This window comes from Colias eurytheme, chromosome 17, assembly GCF_061535395.1.
Source record: "Colias eurytheme isolate Ceu_HAF_F1 chromosome 17, ilColEury1 Martin Lab GWU primary, whole genome shotgun sequence".
Classification (NCBI taxonomy): Eukaryota; Metazoa; Arthropoda; class Insecta; order Lepidoptera; family Pieridae; genus Colias; species Colias eurytheme.
In genome coordinates this window covers 483,306-503,752 of record NC_142996.1, presented here as the reverse complement: position 1 = coordinate 503,752, position 20,447 = coordinate 483,306, and the positions used below count along the sequence as shown (strand labels likewise).

General features: G+C 32.6%; 1 protein-coding gene across 1 annotated transcript in view; it reads left to right on the top strand.

Moving 5' to 3' along the window:
* The first annotated feature begins 7,949 nt into the window (after positions 1-7,949).
* LOC149900944 (uncharacterized) overlaps positions 7,950-20,447 on the top strand; it is a 266,239-nt gene continuing 253,741 nt past the window's right edge. The window contains exon 1 of the mRNA XM_090111807.1: positions 7,950-8,351. Within this exon, the coding sequence (XP_089967933.1) occupies positions 7,950-8,351 (402 nt within the window). The remainder of the gene's footprint in view (positions 8,352-20,447) is intronic.

The following is a 20,447-nucleotide window of genomic DNA, read 5'->3' as shown; positions in this document are numbered from 1 at the left end:
TCGGTCCACCCGTTTCGGAGGAGTATGCAGACTAACATTGTGACACGAGAATTTTATATATAAGACTAGCGGTCAGCCCCGGCTTCGCCCGTGGTACATATGAAAAATAGATGTTGGCCGATTCTCAGACTTACCCGATATGCACAGAAAATTTCATGAGAATCGGTCCACCCGTTTCGGAGGAGTATGCAGACTAACATTGTGACACGAGAATTTTATATATAAGATAGGTATAATGACAAGGAATAATTATTATTATGTAGTACAAACGATTTCATTCTAAACTTAATCGTGTATTATTATTTTTAATAGAGTATTAATATTTTTGCGCTATATTAAACAAAATAAACTCTGTACAATTTATCTATGATTATCTTAGATACAGTTAAGAAGACACCTAAACAGATCTTTAGTAATAATCATTGCCCTTTCTGCTTTAAAAACGAAGGGTTATACTCTGTACTAATATTATAAATACGAAAGCCTTGTTTGTTTGTCTTTCTTTTACATCATAAAAGATTGATTTTACCTTATTATTTGTTAGGTACTATGATTGATAGGAATTTCCGCAACCCACGCGGATATTCCTTATAAAGGAGACGCGAATGGAGATCTAGTACGAAGAGAGACGAAGACGAAGAGAGAGCACGAGAACTAGAACTAGGTATCTATCCAATTACAAGCAACACCAGAGCATTTCCCTAGTATATAATCGTATTTGTCACCCAAGCGGTTACCATCAATATTCTAGCACATTCTCTCACTCGGGCGGCATCACTCTAAATAATTCACCAGTTAATGCATTTACGAATATCGAGTTTAAATTAAACACATATTGATTGTACAATTTACTTTAAATTGATTTGATTATGTTTGTGTATATTTGGTTATTAATTTAATGTGAAGGGAATATAGCTTTGGGAAGAAATTGGATAAATTAATAGATTTCTTTAAGGCGCATTTTGAAGATGCAGTTTGTATTGGGAAATAATATAAATAGGTTCTATAGTTAGTATTATAATCGGCGGCAATCGTTATATCAAACAAATTTTAATAACTCAAGCCCCGGAACCACAGACACAATAGAAAATCTATTTTGTCTGGGACCGATCGGGCCGCTTAGGGCTCAATGGGTTAAAGAGAATATAAAGCTTCATTGGGATGTAGTTCAAAAATGATAATATGTTTCTATTTGAAACTATTTTACTAACGTGATTCAATTTAAATTATAATTATTCTATAATACTCCGAGTTTCCTTATATAAAAGTAATTGTGGATCCATTCCTTCACTTAAACACTGTTACGGCAGACAGTTAAGAATTAACTTAAAACTTTACAATGGTTCAACTTTAACTAACTGGAATGTACGCGGAGATAACGTGTGGTTAAAAATTCGTAAAACTTTACTATAGTTTTAATTTATACGGTTCTAACTATAAATTACTTTACAAGAACGTATTTTAAATAACCCCTGACGCATAAAGAGGGTTTTATAAGTCAAAAGTGTATTTATGCATATGTTTGTAGCATGGTATATCAGAAACGGTAAGTCCTAATTGGATGCGGTTTTTTCGAAAGTCTTCTTCTTCCTGGTCGAGATAGTGCTTATGATTTTTGGTATCTAATTATTCATTAATAGATAATAAAGTGAGAGGTCCATTTAATAGGTTTATTATAAGTTTCTAGTTTCTTGCTAAATACTGTTGTTACGATAGCTAAATCATGAAAGACGCAAGTTAAAATTCCGCTACGATGAATACCAACGTTTTTCTATTCTTTCGTAAAGTATCGTATCCAAAAGCTCAAAGCTTTTATGTTTGAGCGCGCAAAGCTCTGGAATTCTTTTTGCATCGGATAGTAGTAGAGCAAGACTATTAATAGTTTAACATCGTGCTACAATCTGGAAAAAAGTTCATACTAAATTGTGTTATTCTCTCTTCATTTGTGTAGATTTATCCTGAAAACATGGCAGAGTCTTGTCTTGGTTATTGTTTCGGTGCTTTTACTAAACTGATTTAGCTGATTTACCTTCTAATAACTAAACGTATTATTACAGGCTGTGTAGTGTGTATCCTTACGCAAGGTGTTTTTTTTTTTTTAGTTTTTACAAAATAATTTCGCAAAAAATTCTTCATTATTAATAATATGATATTCTCTTTCACCTAACATTATAGGTAATGGCAAAGATAAGATAACGCACAGAGGGGTCACATAAATTACGATGTTGCTGAGTCGGTGCCTCCGTATAATGACGTAGTTAACTCGTATTGGCTGCAGATCCATCACTATTACCAAAGCTGGCTTGTCATTGGTTAAATTGTAGCTTCCAAGTTTAAGTCACACAGACTAATTTGTAATTGACCTAATCCGTATAATAATATGTTTTTATGTTTGTTGTTCGGGATATCGGGTGTAGTTGTCCACACGAAAGTTATTTTTTATCTGCTTTTTTTTCTGGCCTCTTTAGCACATTAGTTACTACGTTACCGTTAGTTCAATCGTTATGTTTACTATTCACCGTTTAATGAAAATTGGTCATTAAAACTTGTACCGTACGTATCTGTCCCATACTTACATTACTAACTGTAGATGAAGAAAGTGATAAACTGGTAAAAATATTATGAAAACATTGAATAAAAAATTACATTCCGTATTGTCGTTATATCATTGCACGGAGTGCATGATAGTAAAAAGTTAATTAAAAACGAAAAAGAACCTTTCAATTGTCTGATAGTTTTTATAGTATCTTAATTATATACAGAGTAAATTTATCAAGCTTTAAGCTTGTTCTGTGCGATGAATGCGCTACAATCACTCATTGTCGATTTAAGCTGTGGATTGAGAACAATGGAAACGCCATTATTGATTCAATGAGTTTAATATGAGGAAACAAACATAAATACCCATTTATTTATTTGCTGAAATCGTTCCTCGTTTCGTATTTCCACCCTTTATGTAATGTTATGAAGATGCAATAAGGTAAGATAATATATCCAATAGAAGAGAATTTAGTTCTAGGTGTTTCTGACTGACTTTTTGAAGACGTTGAAAAGGATGAATTTATTAAATGAAAAATATACTTACCTAACCAGTAAAAAAAGTTTATGTTTCAAAATCAAAATAAATATAATATCACATTACTTCCGTACCTAATTCGAAAAATTATTTGTAGTACTTACCCAAATTATTTAGGAGTTAACCTAAAATGTACACACATTATAGCAATCTTTCTTCGTGAGCCAAATAAAATTGTATTTATCTAATTTATTTCGCAATTTGTCAAAACAAGAGGCTGTGTGCAACGAGCCACGTAACAATCGGACAATCATAGCCACTTGTTCACTGGTCCGTTAATTTCGATGCTTTCTTATTCGATAACACATCTGCGTTATTTATTCTTTGCGATTTAAAGTACTATCACGTAGAGAATTAGATTTTAATAAGCTTTCTAGATTGTTAGAGTTTCTGTTAGTATTGAACAAATATAAATGTTTCAATTGGAAACATGAGTTCTTAAAATATTAAGAGAAATGTTCCGTACGAGATATTATGGTACTTATTGTTGTAAATCGCACTCCAATGCTTTCTCTGTAACTCACTATATTTTGGTCTGCATTTCTTGAAACACTGAACTTAAAACGATGATACTTGCTACTGGAAATTCAAGTCACATTAATATGATTAATTGTATAGGCAAATGGCATCGTCAAATACACATATACATTTTGTACCTATGTTTTTTAAGCCCCATCTGATATTATATACACATAAAACTTTTTCAAACATACTGTACCAAATTACAAACTCAATTTATACAGTCATATACGTAATTTACCTATACCTTTATTAAGGTCAATTCAAAAGCAAATTTTTTACTCAACCCAGTTCACCTATCTTACTTCCCAAGAGAAACCATTTTTGCGTCTCATTAAGGCATTGGCAAACGAGTTTTTCTTTATCAGTTCGGTCACAGAGTAACTTGTATAACGATTCTTGTTGTTCAATTGTCCCTTGTGCCTATTTAGAGTATGATTTTGTTTGCGGCTTGAGGCTGTTTACTTGTTTATCTTTTAATTTGATTTTTGCGTAGCATTTTTATTATTTAAACCCATTTTCTAAAAATTCTTGTACTTTGTTGGTGACTTTATATTAGCGACACTTCTATAGGTACTTTAAATCGAAATGTCTATTGATTATTTCTATTTTAATAACAACCCCAAGGCTAGTGGGCTAGGGCTAGGCTAGATTCTAGTGTCCTGCTAAGTGATAAAACACTAATTAAGTAATCCAGTACCTACCCCTAAAGCTCCAAAAGACAATAACATAAAAATTATTATTCCAAACTATAATCAACTTAAACAATAAATAATTTCATCGAAATAAATCTCCGCACAAACAATTTTCGTAAAAACAATCGCACGAGTATAATGAGTTAATCTGTTAAATAAAACAAAGCGAGACAAACAGGCTCAATTAACTTATATCGATGTATCGATACATCGATATATCGATACATTCGTAAATATCGAATTTACTGTATCCGATTACACAGCAATTCACTCTGATGCGGTGCGAATTTTCATCACACTTGCTTTATTTGATAGTTAAATGTACGTACAGATATAACGATTTTCATATATATACCTATAGTACAAGCTCTTCGCCCAGGTTTTGGCTACGAAATATGTAGCGTAGGTCACGAAGTAATAATACAGCTACTAGTGATTTTAATTTAATTAACTATAATACTTTTTCCCATAACATAGTTACATGTACAGTTTTTTAAATTACATTTACAGGCTTTTTAGGTGTGGAAAGCTGGTGAAAAATAGTTTTATTAATTACGTCATCAATTTAAAAGCTATCAAAAATTTTCTCTTTATTAATAACCACCTCATAGTATAAGCCAAGATAAATAATTTATTAAATTTATATTTGTTCATTTATAATGTTCACTAATACACAAACTAAACCCTATTTATTTTAAAGCGCTCTCAATTCCTCTAAAAAGAACGCTAGACATTTAATTCATTAATGAAAGAAAAACTAGAATAATCCATGTACGATACAATCACGTCTGTTCGTACAATTATTGGCCAATAAAATAACGTGAAAACTGATTTGTATGTATTTCATTACTTACTGTGACTAATATGAGTAAAATGTATTGGAGCTCCAATGTTTGTACGCTGATACCTTTGACAGGATTGATTGAATATATTTGAAATCGGGTGTCTCTATGGACTCTATGTTTAAAGTTTAAATACAGGCACAGGGCTTTTAATTTAGATTTAATAAATCAACTGTGAAGGCAAATTTGTTCATAAATAAAATTATTATATTTCGTTATTGAATTTTTGACGATGCTCAATAATGAAACAGATTACAACATACTTGAGAAGTTTTTAAGGAATGTAAAAAAGTCGGTCACGACGGGATTCGAACCCGCGTCGCTCGCCTTACCTTTTTTCTGATCTTTCAAATGTCTAATTTATAAAGCAAAAAACTAAATATCAGATTAGATACTTCCAAACTTTTAGTACATAAACATTAAAAATAAAATTAATCTACTGAAACCAGTTTACACCTAGATTTCAGTAGATAATTCGTAATTTATTAAATTAGTATCTAAACCATCCCAAATTACTTTGACAGCTAGAATCCTAGGCAGTAATTTAGTAATAGCCAGAGGTCTCCAACTATCAGTGTCTGAGTTAGTCATGAATAATGCAGGCCATAATGTGGGCGGATTGGCTGTTTGTCAGTTTGTCTCTGTGTAACCGCCATTAGTTGTTAACTGTATGATTTACCGGACCTGACGTTATGTGGTAATGATGAATATGTGTCAATTATTTATGATAATGTAAATAATTATGGTCCTACCACAAAACAATTTAAACACAGTCTAACTTTAAACCAGGGATCTGTCACTTGAATAGTGTCTATGTGAAATACGATAAAACCAGATTAAAGAGAACCCGCGCTTAAAGTTAACCCTGTCTAAAGTTTTTTGTGATAAGACAGTTATTGTTATATTATATTTTCGTTGTTATTTAGTGTGCTCCAGAGCTAGCACGTTTTCCAACGGCCACGTGTAACTTTGATATTATTTATAAGCAATTAATCGCAACACTTTATACATGCTTTGAAGTTTGTTTTGGGAAACTACTTCGTCTATGTTATAGGAATGATGTGATTGCATCAAAAATGTATTTGATAAATGTATAAGTATAACTATCTATTTTGTTCGTATAAAGTTTTATAAAGTAGTTAAAGTATTTACTATAACAAAGATATTATTATAAAAAGTAAATTTTATTTTTAGAATAGGAGTAACTTTGTAATTTGCTATGTAGTATAATGTAGCTCTCGTAGAATATATTATTAAACAAGCCTACAAAAAGAAAAACTGAACTGACAAAAGAATTGCAGTAATTACGTAAATTGTCAAGATAATGATGGTAATTGTTAGCTAGCGTGGGTGCAGTTAGCCTAATAACGTAGGCAAAGTGCATATGTGATGAACTTTTAAATACTTTTAAACAGCTGTTTTCTTAGTGAAGTGAAGTTTCATGTGTTATAATATTATGTACTTGACCTCATTTGGGATAATTTAAATCGAGCAATCATTTTTATAATTAAGTTTATTAGTGCCTAAATGATACAAATATGTATATTGTACGTGATATGGTGGTTATTCTTATTTGTTAGTATATTTATTTATTCTTAAAGATGTTTAATATAAAATAAATTTTTGCTCAAGGAAAAATATCACCCTTAGTAACTGTGCCTATAACCCTATACCCTAAATAAACATAAACAGACTGAACAGCAAATAATTACGTTGTCCCATCCTTTAATATTATAGAGACATTAAAAGACTTAAAGTTGGCCAAACTCCATTAATGAATATAATTCTCTAAAATTACATTCCACCATTTTGAAGATTAAGTCGCTCCCTAAAAAATGGCCGACGATCTATGACCCGAGAATATAATAAAAGTCTATTTCGATTAATACAGGGCTGGATTTGAATGGTAATTACCAAATTTATTAAATAAGTTTCATACGGTAAACAGTATTTCGTATTTATAAGACACCATGAGTTAATGTACATGACGTGTTCATTTTTGAAGTTTTTGTAAAATATTATAAGACATATTTTATTTACAATCCGCCAATCTTAATTCGTTTATGAGTAAAACAATTAATGAAGTCGAAAACTGACTAAAATTGCTCTAATGCTTCCTTCATTCTTTGATTATACATGATATTATAGTACATGATATAGTACATTATACATGGTATAGGGACTCTTTTATTTTTTTTTAAATATAAATTAAATGAAACATAAAGCCGAATAATTAATTAAATATTTGTTTATCACAATACGCCTCTGCGATACAACAGTCATCAACACGAAGGCGAGTAAAGGCGAGTTGAGAGGAATACACGAACCAACCTCGTTTCTAATTGCTGTTAAAAAGGTTCGATTCTGCTTAATGAAATTATTTAACCCTATTGAGAGGGCGATTACGCATCAAATTGACTCGGAAGGAACTCATTCTTTAGAGGATTACGTTGATGACGTCATTCGTTTGGGACAAAGGAATGGCTCTTTGGAACGGGCGTTTGATGTCACTGGTTCATCCATTGTTGTTACTAATATTGTTTGATAATTATTATTTATTTTGAAAGATTTGAAGAAATTAGTTCTTCGTAATTATGTAAAAAAAAATATTGATTTCTTATATTTTAGGCGTATCAATGTTTGAAATATAATTCAACATGGAAGAAAGCCTTACCCATATATTATTATTTATGAAAACTTCATATTATAAAAATGTATGTATTAAAACGATATTCAAAATAAATTAATAAACATTGTTTTCTTTTCAGATGTAGCATCCAACACCAGCACGCAGCAGCGTGTCAATCTGATGCGACAATGGAGAGAAGAGAGGAGCATCGTCACTGCAGCATAGCGAAGCAGACCATTTTGACAACCCACCCAAGCGGTCTGCAAACTAGAGTGTCAGTAGAACTAGCCAACTTTGACGCGCTATGCCTTCACTCAGAATGCAAGAAGAAACAGTGGGACAGTCCTTTTCTGCACAGACGGGGCATTTTAGGTGGCGTTTCTGGTCACAATACCCCTATTTTGGGCAGACGAAGTGACGCTGTAAACGAAGGGAGACTGTCTCAACAATGTACACCAGTTATGAAAAGGCGGGAGGTAGACAGCCCCGGTGGTTCCCCTCTTCCGATGAGGCGGGAAATGGATGAAGACATCTGTGAGGTGGACAACAGTGTCATCAGTGGCTGGTTGAAATTCCGGGATAACAAGCGGGTGAGCTTAATTTATAAGCTTCTATACAATTAAAATAGACTTGAGATTTATAGTAGGAATTCTATTTGAGCTAAGGTTTGCGGTATGTAGACGGTTGGCTGTGGAAAGACAATTGTGGTATTGCTAGGAATTTCCAGGATTTGTTGATCAACAGAGGGTATTGTTAATTGAATTCTTATTGTTTATTGTTCATATTATTGTGGTCTGCCTGCTGCTATTATTATGACCAGTATTTTTCCAAATCAACGAAATAATATCGTCTAACATAATATAAGATCGCTATAAAAAACAGGGAGGTAAGTTCATAATTGGCGGAATAATCCATAAATGAAGCATGAAAAACATTAACCGAAAATGTCTACATCGATCATTCAAATTAATAATCCCATTACTGAAACCATATCAGTTACAGCTATGACAATAATTACCCACTACACTTGTTCCGGTAATATAACTTTACACGAATACCACTTTTACAGTCCATAACGAGAGCACTGTAAAGGTGTAAAATTTGAAGTATACATGTAACTAGACGGGGTCATGTTATCTTGGTGTTCGAAGGAGTTTACTCGATATCCAGGATAAAGTGGCCCTTCGGTTAACATGGCAAAGTATTAGAACTGGAGGGTGTGACGAGAGGCATAGTGCGGTGCAACTGGGCTAAGGGCTTTTCACCTTGTGAGTGATGTGCATGATGTTTATCGATATTTTATATTTTATTGGTTTGTGCGACGTTTATGACCGTGAATTATTATAAAAATGTTAAAAAAATATTATTTTATTTATTAGACAAATAAGTGAGGTGATGGCTTCATGGTTCACTCGATATATTTAGGTAAGGGATACAGGTTAGTTTATAGTTGATGTATTTTTTGAATAATAACAATATTTAACATTATTCATACATTTTCTTTCAGCAATACACAACGAAAAAAAAAAGGAAAAGGAAGCCGTTATAATTTTCTTCATGGATTATTTTGTGTAGGTCATTAATTTTCATTAGTATCATGAGGTACATTGATACCATAATAAACACATTTTTCATTGACAACTCGTCATAACAATCGATACAAATTCATCGATATTCTCACACCCCTATCCAACATCAAAGTAATAGGTTTTGCCAGTGCTGAGTCGCAATCCTAGACACCACTAGATTGCGGACTCATTTATAACCCGTGTTTCGGTCGAATTACACGGCCCTAATTCATTTAGAGGTATGGGCTGCGGTCCTGGATAGATGTTGCGGTTGTTTCGGATCTTGAAGGTGGATGTGGAAAAGTATTGGTTTATCCGAGCTATTGTACAGGTGAAACTTTGCATGTACTGTTTGTATTGGATGAATGGAAAATTGCGGTGGATCTATATGAAGACGTGAATTGCATATTCATACTTCATTAAAAAATCTAAACTATGATCTGTATTAAATTTTCAGATATAGGTTGTGGTCTGTATGTTATAATATAACATAGATTATAGAACCAGTATTTTAAAATGATTAAAATAAAAGCAAAAATATCTCTAGACTATAATCCAAAGGTGGCGCGAACACCTTGTGATGGCGGGTACCTTTATATATTATATATATAAAAAAAACGTATATTATAGTCTGGGTAAGCACATTGGCTTTTAAGCCGGCTACCTCTTTGAAGCTGTAGGCTCTAGATTTGACGAGTGACCTACAAAACAACTTTTAAGAGAATACTCAGTGATAAATCAGATTTTCAGAATCAAAAATTAAATTTTCAATGCAATTTTCATCCTAATCGTTTGTGAGGTTTTTAGTCTATTGAAAATGAATATGTGAATAATGAACATCAACAACTTTCCTTAATTTTGACGAAACTATCATCTACTCGGATTCACAATATTAGCTAGTGTGATAGTTATACGATATTGAGGTAAGCAAGAATTTGCGGCATGCAGAGTCAGGTCAATCAATATATCTGCAGTTAACAGTGTGTAACGATAACCTCTAATTAAAATCACATAATCGGTTACATGATAATAGTGTTTTATATAATTACCATTAAAAAGTTTTGTACTTTGTTAAAATTTGAATTTTCTTTCGTTACTAATAAAATATTTGAATTTAATTCAAATTTTACTTAAATATGAAAATATTTTATTTGTTCCTAGCATGCTCAGAAACCGAAGTGATTTTTAATATTATTTATTTATTATTGCCAGTTCAGAGCTTTTTCGAGCCGCTAGTATATTCAGTTTGTAATCAGGAACCATAACAAGTATTTGTTTTTCCATTATAACTGAAAAAGTCATATAAAACTAATCTCAATACAAACTTTACATCCTTAATAAAAAAATGGTACAGCTATAAATTAGAAGCACCATACCCATTCCAACAATCACCATAAAACTTCATTAGAGTACATTCGGCCATAATCCCACTAGTACAAAGGGCCTAGTTGTAATTAAACTGTATTGCTTAGAACTCTATTTTGGTTATTAATTAAATACATAATGTGTACGTATATTTCAATTTATGCGGTTAGCTTGGTTGACATAACAACTTCTGTGTAATCTATTAAATACTATAGTAAAATTTAATTGTAGATAATGATATATTATGAGCATGTAATATTATGTGGAAATAAGGAGCAGCTTAATATATACTTACGTTTACATTCTCCTGAGCACAAAGTCACATCAAAATTAGTTCATCCATTTTATGCTTCAGCCGTTATTATTATGTATAGCATAGAAGAATTGTTCATTAGAAGAAATATTTCGAGTTTGTTCACAAAATTTTGCCTGTTTTCTTATATTAATACAAGATTTCACCTATACATACAATCTTTTATATACAACAACGATGAATAAAAAAAACCTTTCCACACACAAGATAATTGTAACACAAGCGATTTCCCCCGATAAACTATTTCCTTGTTTATTGGGGTCCACATGATTTACCGTCCCCGGACAAGTCCCGTCCGTACCAGCCGAGTGTCCCGTATTTGTCCACGACATGGTTAATGTGCGTTATATTTTAGACACTTGTTAAGATGTCTCCATTTGTCGACAAATAGTGGTTGTTTTGTTATATTTTTGCGGTTCTGTAGTTGATGTGTGTTTGGTTTTGCGCTTCTTGAGATTTGTAGGAAAATGGGAAATATAAATAGGTGTAAGTGTGGATTGTAGTTTGTTTATGGAAGAAAATATACGAAACATTTATAATAAATGTATATATTTAGTCTTTAGTGCTAGTAAAAAATAAATAAATTAATATTGTTCATGAAAAGTCTATTTTTTATTTATTTGGTACCTATTATTAAAATATGTTTCTTTTAATGTTCTTCCGCAGATTGTTTCTATCGTGCAATAAATTAAATAAAAAAATCCTATAAATTACTCCTGATTTAAATAAAAAATGCGTCATCAAGTTATCATTAATTAAAAATTCTCCCGCAGAACGTCCAGAACATGCAATTGTGAATTAAAACTTTATTATAAAGGCCCTTTACATAAAATAATGATTGAAGTGATCCCAATAGACGGGGATGGGATAAAAATTAATTCCGCCGGCAAAACTCTAAAGACAAAGGTAGAATTCACGGAATATCTTTGGCAGAATTTTTTTATACGTTCATTAAATTACGAAATGAGATGATCCAACATTTTACCTGCATTTCTAATTTATTTCACGGGGTATTTATGAAAGGTCATTAACTCCGCTTCATACAAACGGATTATTTCAATAATTCAAAAGCAAGAAAGCGTATAATTTATCCGGAGGGATTGGCTCATGTTACAAGATCTTTGATGTATTGTGAAAAATATTACTCAGTATGTAACAGGAAAAATTCCTAGTATCAGTTAAAAAAAAACACCTATTACTATATCTTGAAGTCTACTTTAATACTTATTTACTGTTTCCTACATGGCGGTACCAATTAATACATCGAATTAAAACAATAATATTACTAAACACTTTATTTATCTCCTACAAAATTCGTACATAATGTCTCTAACCTAATTCTCATCAAACGCCTAGTATAATTCCAACATCCAACCAAATTAATATCACCTATCACTTCAATTACAGATAATAATAGTAAGTAATAAGTAATAAAAGAATTCTTCATTTTCCACCAATATTACAGATATTCGCTTCACTTCTTTCGTTACACCACAATAATTTCTCGACGTATTTTTACGTCTCCGGAAAAACGCTTCGCGGAATCTACGGAATGTCTCATTGAATTGTACAAAGCTCGCAAAGCGATTTTTAAGCCACTTCATATTTTTCGTGGATAATTATTTTAAACGTCGTACACTCGTACATATATTATAATGTAAAATGCCGTAATGAGCGATGCTTTGAAATTCTTTTGCTGTTCTCTTTATTGCGTTCAATTTGATGTTGTATTTCTGGTATTATTAACGTGACGAACGTAATTCTTATTATTTACTTACTAGATTTCCGCCCGCGGCTTCGCCCGCGTTTTCAAAGGAAAACCCGCGTAGTTCCCGTTCCCGTGGGATTTCCGGGATAAAACCTATCCTATGTGTTAATCCAAGTTACCCTCTATATGTGTGCTAAATTTCATTGTAATCGGTTCAGTAGTTTTTACGTGAAAGAGTAACAAACATCCATACATCCATACATCCTTACAAACTTTCGCCTTTATAATAGATATTAGATTAATCCTAAATTATAATGAAAATATTTAAGGAAAAATTAAGTGAATTTTAAAATCTCTTTTGAAGAGTAGGTATAATGTGTAGAAATAACTCTTTGATTGCAAACAAAATGAAACTATTGGTCAAGTTTAGATTGTGTATTTATCAATGAATAAAATAATTAAATTTTAAGTAATATTACTTGACCGTATACAAAAAGCTTAATCCATCCAGTTCTTGGGCATCAGTAAATTAAAAAAAGGAAGCATCACGGAGGAATTTCCGAACATTTTTAAATGAGTGTCGCGTAGCCACGCGCTTCGTCAATGTCGTTTCTGAACGCGAGCCAATGTGTCACCTCATCCGCCATCTTGAATGGCGGGAACTTTACCGCCTTTTTACTTTTTTACTGGGTCACTGGTTCATTGGATAGGTTAAAAGGATAAATGTATTAAGGGATAGCTATTTTTAACGTCGAATAGCGGATTTTATGAGAATAAAATGTGTTCGAAGGTAAATATTTTTTGTGGAATAAAATTATTTCATGTGTTATTCTAGAAAGCTTTGCTGTTGCAGTAAAATTATTCATTAAATGATTTTATTTGAAGGAGATAGAGAGATGTACTATTAAAAATGCATCTAATATGCATCAAATATGCATCTTAAAAAAAGAACATCTCGATAATGCAAGATTCCTACTATTAATTTAGACAATAAAGGATTCCCTTTAAAATTTTCATTACACATCTACGTCTCCTGAATACATACATAACATAATATATATTTTAATATGTATCTTGCTGGAATAAAATTTTAGTGTACAAGGCAATTGCCAACTCCACAATTTATTGTATTGTGTATGTTTAAGAAAAATAGGCTCTATTCGAAGTAAATAAGAGTTATATCAGTTATACATTGCGATGTCTTGGGGAATGTATCTTGAATGAATTATTTATTCAGGTTTGAATTAACATATCAAGAATGTACTGAAATTGTAAAGTGGAGTTATGAATAATTGGATATGGCAAAGTTTGAAATATTGGGTATTATAATATCGAATTTAATTGATTTGTTTCTGTTTATCTGTACTTTCTATTGACTGAATACGAACCTAAAAAATATTATTCGGCAATTCTGTAAAAATTATGTTAAGTGTAGTTGATTTTATGAAATAAATTTGGAATGATGTAGCTGTAGCTATCTAAGTATAAATTGTGATTTTGATTTTACAATCTAGTAGTATTTATTCATAACTAGCGGTCCGCCCCGGCTTCGCCCGTGGTACATGTTTACGTTTTCTCTACATAAGAACCATCCTCGCACTTCAAGGAATATAATAAAAAAAGAATTATCGAAATCGGTTCAGCCGTTCTCAAGTTATGCGCTTACCAACACATTTTGGGATTCATTTTTATATTTTAGATTTATTAACACCTACCTGAAAATAAAATATTTTATCATTCTGTGTTATCTCATATTCTCATTTTCAAAATGTTTCACAAAAAAGATGAAATCTATGTAGGGTAAATCTATGCTGAACAAATATTTCTGTTACTTTATCATCACCTTATTCAGTCTATGTACTAATCAATCAATCCCAATACAAAACTTTCCAACTTCTACTTTTTAGTTTCTTAAATAAAAAATTCTCACAAAACAAAAGAAACCCAAGACGGAAATATCCTCCATTCTCACATCTGCAAGCTCCCACCAGACCGTACTAAGGTGCGGTTCACACAAATTGAAATACGTTGTAGCTCATTGATAATACAGTAACAGGGTCTGTACGGGGCCTTAAATAATATATGAGTTGAGTTCAATTAAGATTGTGGACTCTTAGGGTGGTGTGGATCGGTTATCATTGTATGATGGTGAAAATTAAATGCTACTTACTTCATGATTGTCTGGTACTGGGGAAGTGCTGCATTGTTGCCATGAGAAGTTTGGAGTTCGATTTCTTGTGAAGACTGTGTCTAAATATAAAAACTTAACATTAAGTTTAGAGAAGACTATTGATTACTGCAAAGAAAAACTATTATTGAAACCAATGCAACATGTGAAATGCATCTGTCTCATACCCACAAGGGGACATGTGATAAATCGTTTTCATTACATATGCTATAATGTACCTAATTGGTCTATGATTTTTTTGTGTTAAATATGTCTTTATACTCTACAGTCTACACCTTGTTACTCTTTAAAAATACAACCTTCGCTTGATATAAACAACTAATCAGCCAGGCTGTTTTGAATTTTTTACATTTATTCATTGCGAACAATAAATGTATGTTTTCTCAAGTAATTCAAAATTCCCAACATATAAAAAGAACCAAAATATGTATAAGGTTCGGGGCAAAGAGCCACCGACCACAGTCACTGGCGGCCAGCAACTAAACATATACTTTTTTTCACATATATTTTTATCGCAAAATATATGCAAAAAAGTATATGTATCTGTCAAATGGCTGTCGCTGAAAACGTGTTTGCGCCGAATTTAAGGATAATTTAAGGAAGTATAAAGATAATCTAATATAAGGCAAATCTAATAAGAGGCTTGATTAAAAATTTTAATCTCTTACAAAAACATTCAATAAACTTTCTCAGCGGTCGCAGCTGATTACACCGTCACATGGCACTCGTAAAATATCATCGCATTGCGTCGTGGCTTGTAATTAGTTGTAATAAATCCACTGTCATGTGACTGATGTTTCGTTCTATTGAAGTTTGAGGGTTGACATGTGACTTACATGTGATATATAATTTTTGTAGTGAGAGATTTTATCTGATAATATTTTAATTATGATATTACTACTCGGTAGTTTGATGAGATGATTATATGTTAAAAAATTATTATTAAATGTGGCTTTATTGCCGGCTGTTTCCTTGAAATTGTTTAGGTTCCGTATCCTTTACTAAATCTTTTGCCTATTTATAAAAATATATTTCGATTCTTGTTCCAAAGTAATGCATAAATGTTTACGAGTAAGTAAAACTGAAAAATTGCATAAAGATGTACATAGCCTGGAAAATAATATAAGCATTTTATGTACGTCCAATGCGAGCAACGCCGTACACTGAAGCTATTAAAAGGTTTATAAATATAATTTTATTTATTATTTATAAAGGCACGCCCATTGACGTTACAGCAAAGGACCCAGGCATGCTCTTTCACCAACATGTCTGTTCTGAACAGATCAAATTTTCTGACCTCTACCACTCGACCCGGCCATTGTCGTTAAATCGAGCTTATACATATACTATAAGAATGGCTGGAAATTAAAATTTCGCGGCATAATTTGCTGGACAAAAACTTCATTAGGCCATATAAAGAGGGGGCCATTTACCCATTGTTAAAGTCCTTGGGTCCCTTGCTTTGTTTTGTGTCTGTAGAAGATTTTAAACCTTACAGTTGTGGATTAAAGTCTCTATTGCTATGGTCGTGGTGCTTTTATTTTCCTGTTTTATTAAAATTTTCATGTCCATATGTTCGTAAACATTCTTTGACATACAGACGGATACGTAAAGGGCTCGTTTTGATTAAAATTTGCTTGATGTCTCTGTAATGATCTGCTACTTTAGTGAATATTCCTTCAAAGTAAAATATTTTTACAATCTTGTGATGTTAATGAGATGTATTCACACTGAAGTTAGTATTAAAGATTTCTTGTTGGTTTGACTTTTCTTAATTTTCATCCATCTTTCTTAACATTTATTCTAATTTAGATAAAATGTTTTATTCATTTCTATAAACATCGATAAAGTAGGTATACATTTAAAAGGAATATTATTTTTCTATCACTTCAAATAAAAAGTTCTATTATTTCACCTTTTTCAGAGCGATGTAAAGATCAGAAATCGTCTCCTAATTCTGTATACATTTACAATCGTCACTACAATACAAGCTGTAAATGAAATCCCGAGTTCCTCTACAAAGCGGGAAAATATGAAAAATATACAGCAGCGAAATCGAACGGTATTGTGATTCCCCGAGTAATTTCCACCCCTACAGTGCATTTACATTTATATGAAGAATTCGAGATCAAGCCTAAGGATTTGCTTAGGGAGCGCCTGGACATGGAGTGACGGAATGAAACTTCCTGAGAATCGAAAGATAATGGGAAATTTTTAATTTACACCATTTGTATGCAGTTAAAATTCTTGTAATCTCCTTTCATTCCGCTTTAAGATAAAACTTTATGATCACATCACACACATACATAAATACTAAAATGATAATCTTAATGTTCTAATTGGGGTTCCTTAATCCTTTTATACGATTAAATTAAGTTCTGTAGTGAAGTCCCATGTCCCTAAGTGGGGTAAGGGGCGGATGCATTATACATCTGTTTCACTGATCGATTTTCTTTAGGGACAAGAAGATGATCAGCCTTCTGTGTCCTGCCTAACCGAGACATTTTTTTTTCTTCGTCTCCAGCGGGAATCGAACCCAGGACCCCTCGGTACTACGCTCACACGTCAACCACTGTACCAAGGAGGCGGTCAAAAAGTTCTGTAGGTATACTAAAAATGCCTCTTTTATACGCGATCAACTTGTATATATAAAATTATTTACTTATTTTCTTCCATTTAATTCTAGCATTGATACGTGGATTATTTAATATTTATTATTTTAATCCTCAGTATCTTTTATTTCTAGTTACCTTATCAAAACATAAAACAAAAACTATTCTCATACAAACTAACATTTATCACACAAAGACAACAACACATACAATCTGAGCCCCTTCGAATTAACGAGGCCCATTCGTTTCATTTGGAATCAAGAAAGCAATATGAGGAGCAGCCCCACACCATGGACCCCTGTGGAGAATAATCGGCCATTGATTGAAATTACTAGTTTCACGCTTTGTAGCTAAATAAGAAATTCCTTGTACATCTGATTCATATCATGTTATTGAAATTTCCTTGTGATAAAAACAATACTGTTGACATGAAGGAAAGGGGAGATGTCTGAACTCAATAATTGTTGTTATAGTTATTTATTTAAAACTAGTATAGTATTAAATTATTTTAAGCTACAACAATTTTCATTTATTATAAGGTCGTACCTAACTCATAAAATTATTAGCACAGTGAAATTTACGTAGCCGCTACGTAGAGAATCAATTCTCTACGTAGCGGCTGTATCTTCAAGTATAGATAGGCTACGTCGTAGCCACATCGTAGCCTATATTTACATCACATAACAAAAAATAGATGTTAGTGAACTTAGCAGATCATTTTTAGCAGATCAAAAAAAAAATGTGAGTTCTTATCGCGTGCAGTTGAGTTCTACAGTTCCTGATACTTTTTAGAAATAGTTCTGGCGTTTTTACCTTAACAAACGACATTTGAAAAAACCCGACCTGGACCCTGCTTAACGTGATGCTAAGACGTAATGCTACGACGTGATGCTACGACGTGATGCTACGACGTGATGCTACGGCGTGATGCTACGCTGTGATGCTACGGCGTAATGCTACGGCATGTGTTACGGCGTGATGCTACGCTATGATGCTACGGCGTGATGCTACGGTGTGATGCTACGGTGTGATGCTACGGCATGATGCTACGGCGTGATGCTACGGTGTGATGCTACGGCATGATGCTACGGCGTGATGCTACGGCGTGATGCTACGCCGTAATGCTACGGCGTGATGCTACGGCATGATGCTACGGTCACGCTACGGCATGATGCTACGGCATGATGCTACGGCATGATGCTACGGCATGAAGCTATGGTATGAAGCTACGGCTTGATGCTACGGCGTGATGCTACGGCGTGATGCTACGGCATGATGCTACGGCATGGTGCTACGGCATGATGCTACGGCATGGTGCTACGGCGTGATGAAATATGACATAAATAAATTTTCTACTGTTTCATTTTACTCGAGTATTTCTAAAAAGTATCAGGAACTGTAGAACTCAATTGCACGCGATAAGAACTCACATTTTTTTTTGATCTGCTAAAAATGATCTGCTAAGTTCAATAATATAAAAAATAGTCTGTTTGTAGTTTTTTATCACAATTTTTCTGAAGCTTGAAATATTTTGCTTTTGCTTCATATAACTTAAATATAAATACAAGTTACCTCTTAAGGCCCCTGTACATAAAAATATCCATCCACATATTATTAATCTTACAATGGCCAAAATTAAGACCTCTAACGACAACTTGGTAAATAATAGTGAATTTTCGCATTATTCTAACTGACTGCACTGAGAAGGGTGCATTCATTACGATAAATAGAAAATTGCGCACTAAATTTGATCGTAATAATTGTGCCTTTGATGAATATAATAGGTTTTCAGAAGGATGCTTGTTTATAATTATTTTTTTTTTTTAGATTATATTATACAAACTTAAGAATTTACAGTAGCCGTAGGTACAGAGAGAAAAAAAAATAAAGTTTAAAGTTACTAAACCATGTCTAAACGTTTTTACTTCTTGTTTAGATTAATTAATTATCAGACTCTATAGGTTCTTTAAAAGCCCATTATCCCTACTAATATTATAAATGCGAAAGTAACTCTGTCTGTCTGTCTGTTACGCTTTCCCACTTAAACCTCTCAACCGATTTTGATGAAATTTGGCACAGACAATCTTTAGACCCTGAGAAAGAACACAGGCTACTTTTTATTGCGAAATATGTACCACGGGCGAAGCCGGGGCGGACCGCTAGTCTCCTATAATATGGATGTATATTTGTGTAGCTTTTGAAGCATTTTCTAAAATAGATATATTTAATAATAGATTAACAAAATACCCAATATCTTATAAGAATTCCCATATTTGGACAAACAGAAACACGAGTTCATTTCCTCCATACCAACGTTATTAAAATCGCTTTTTGTGCAAGGAAAATCTTCGGAAGAAACCTGCTGTACCTTCACTCGAACAATTTCTATTAGACCACTTATTTTAATTAAAAAACCAAGAAGTGTTGAAGGTACGTCAATGTTTAATTAACGTACAACCAATCCGATTAGCTTGCTTTACAATTACTGTGAAAAGCGAAGTTTTACATAGCTTGAGAGCATATTTTTCATTCCTTGGAGAGTTTTTTATTAGATAGTTATAACTGCGGTGTTCTGCGAAATTAATTATGATGGAAAATTGCACTATATACTATAATATAATTATGAGCAATATCTTTACAACTCACCTACTTAGAGTAAATCTATACTTATATTAAAAAGCTGAAGAGTTTGTTTGTTTGAACGCGCTAATCTCGGGAAATACTGGTCCGATTTTTAAAATTATTTCGGTGTTAGATAGCACATTCATAGAGGAAGGCTATAGGTTATATATTATCATCTCGCTAAAACCAACAGGAGCGAAGCACTGCGTGTAAAACCGCGGAGCACAGCTAGTAAATTATGAATTAACAATAGGTTGTTCGAATTTGTATTTGAATGAATTTTATTGAGAAATATTATTCTAAACTAGCT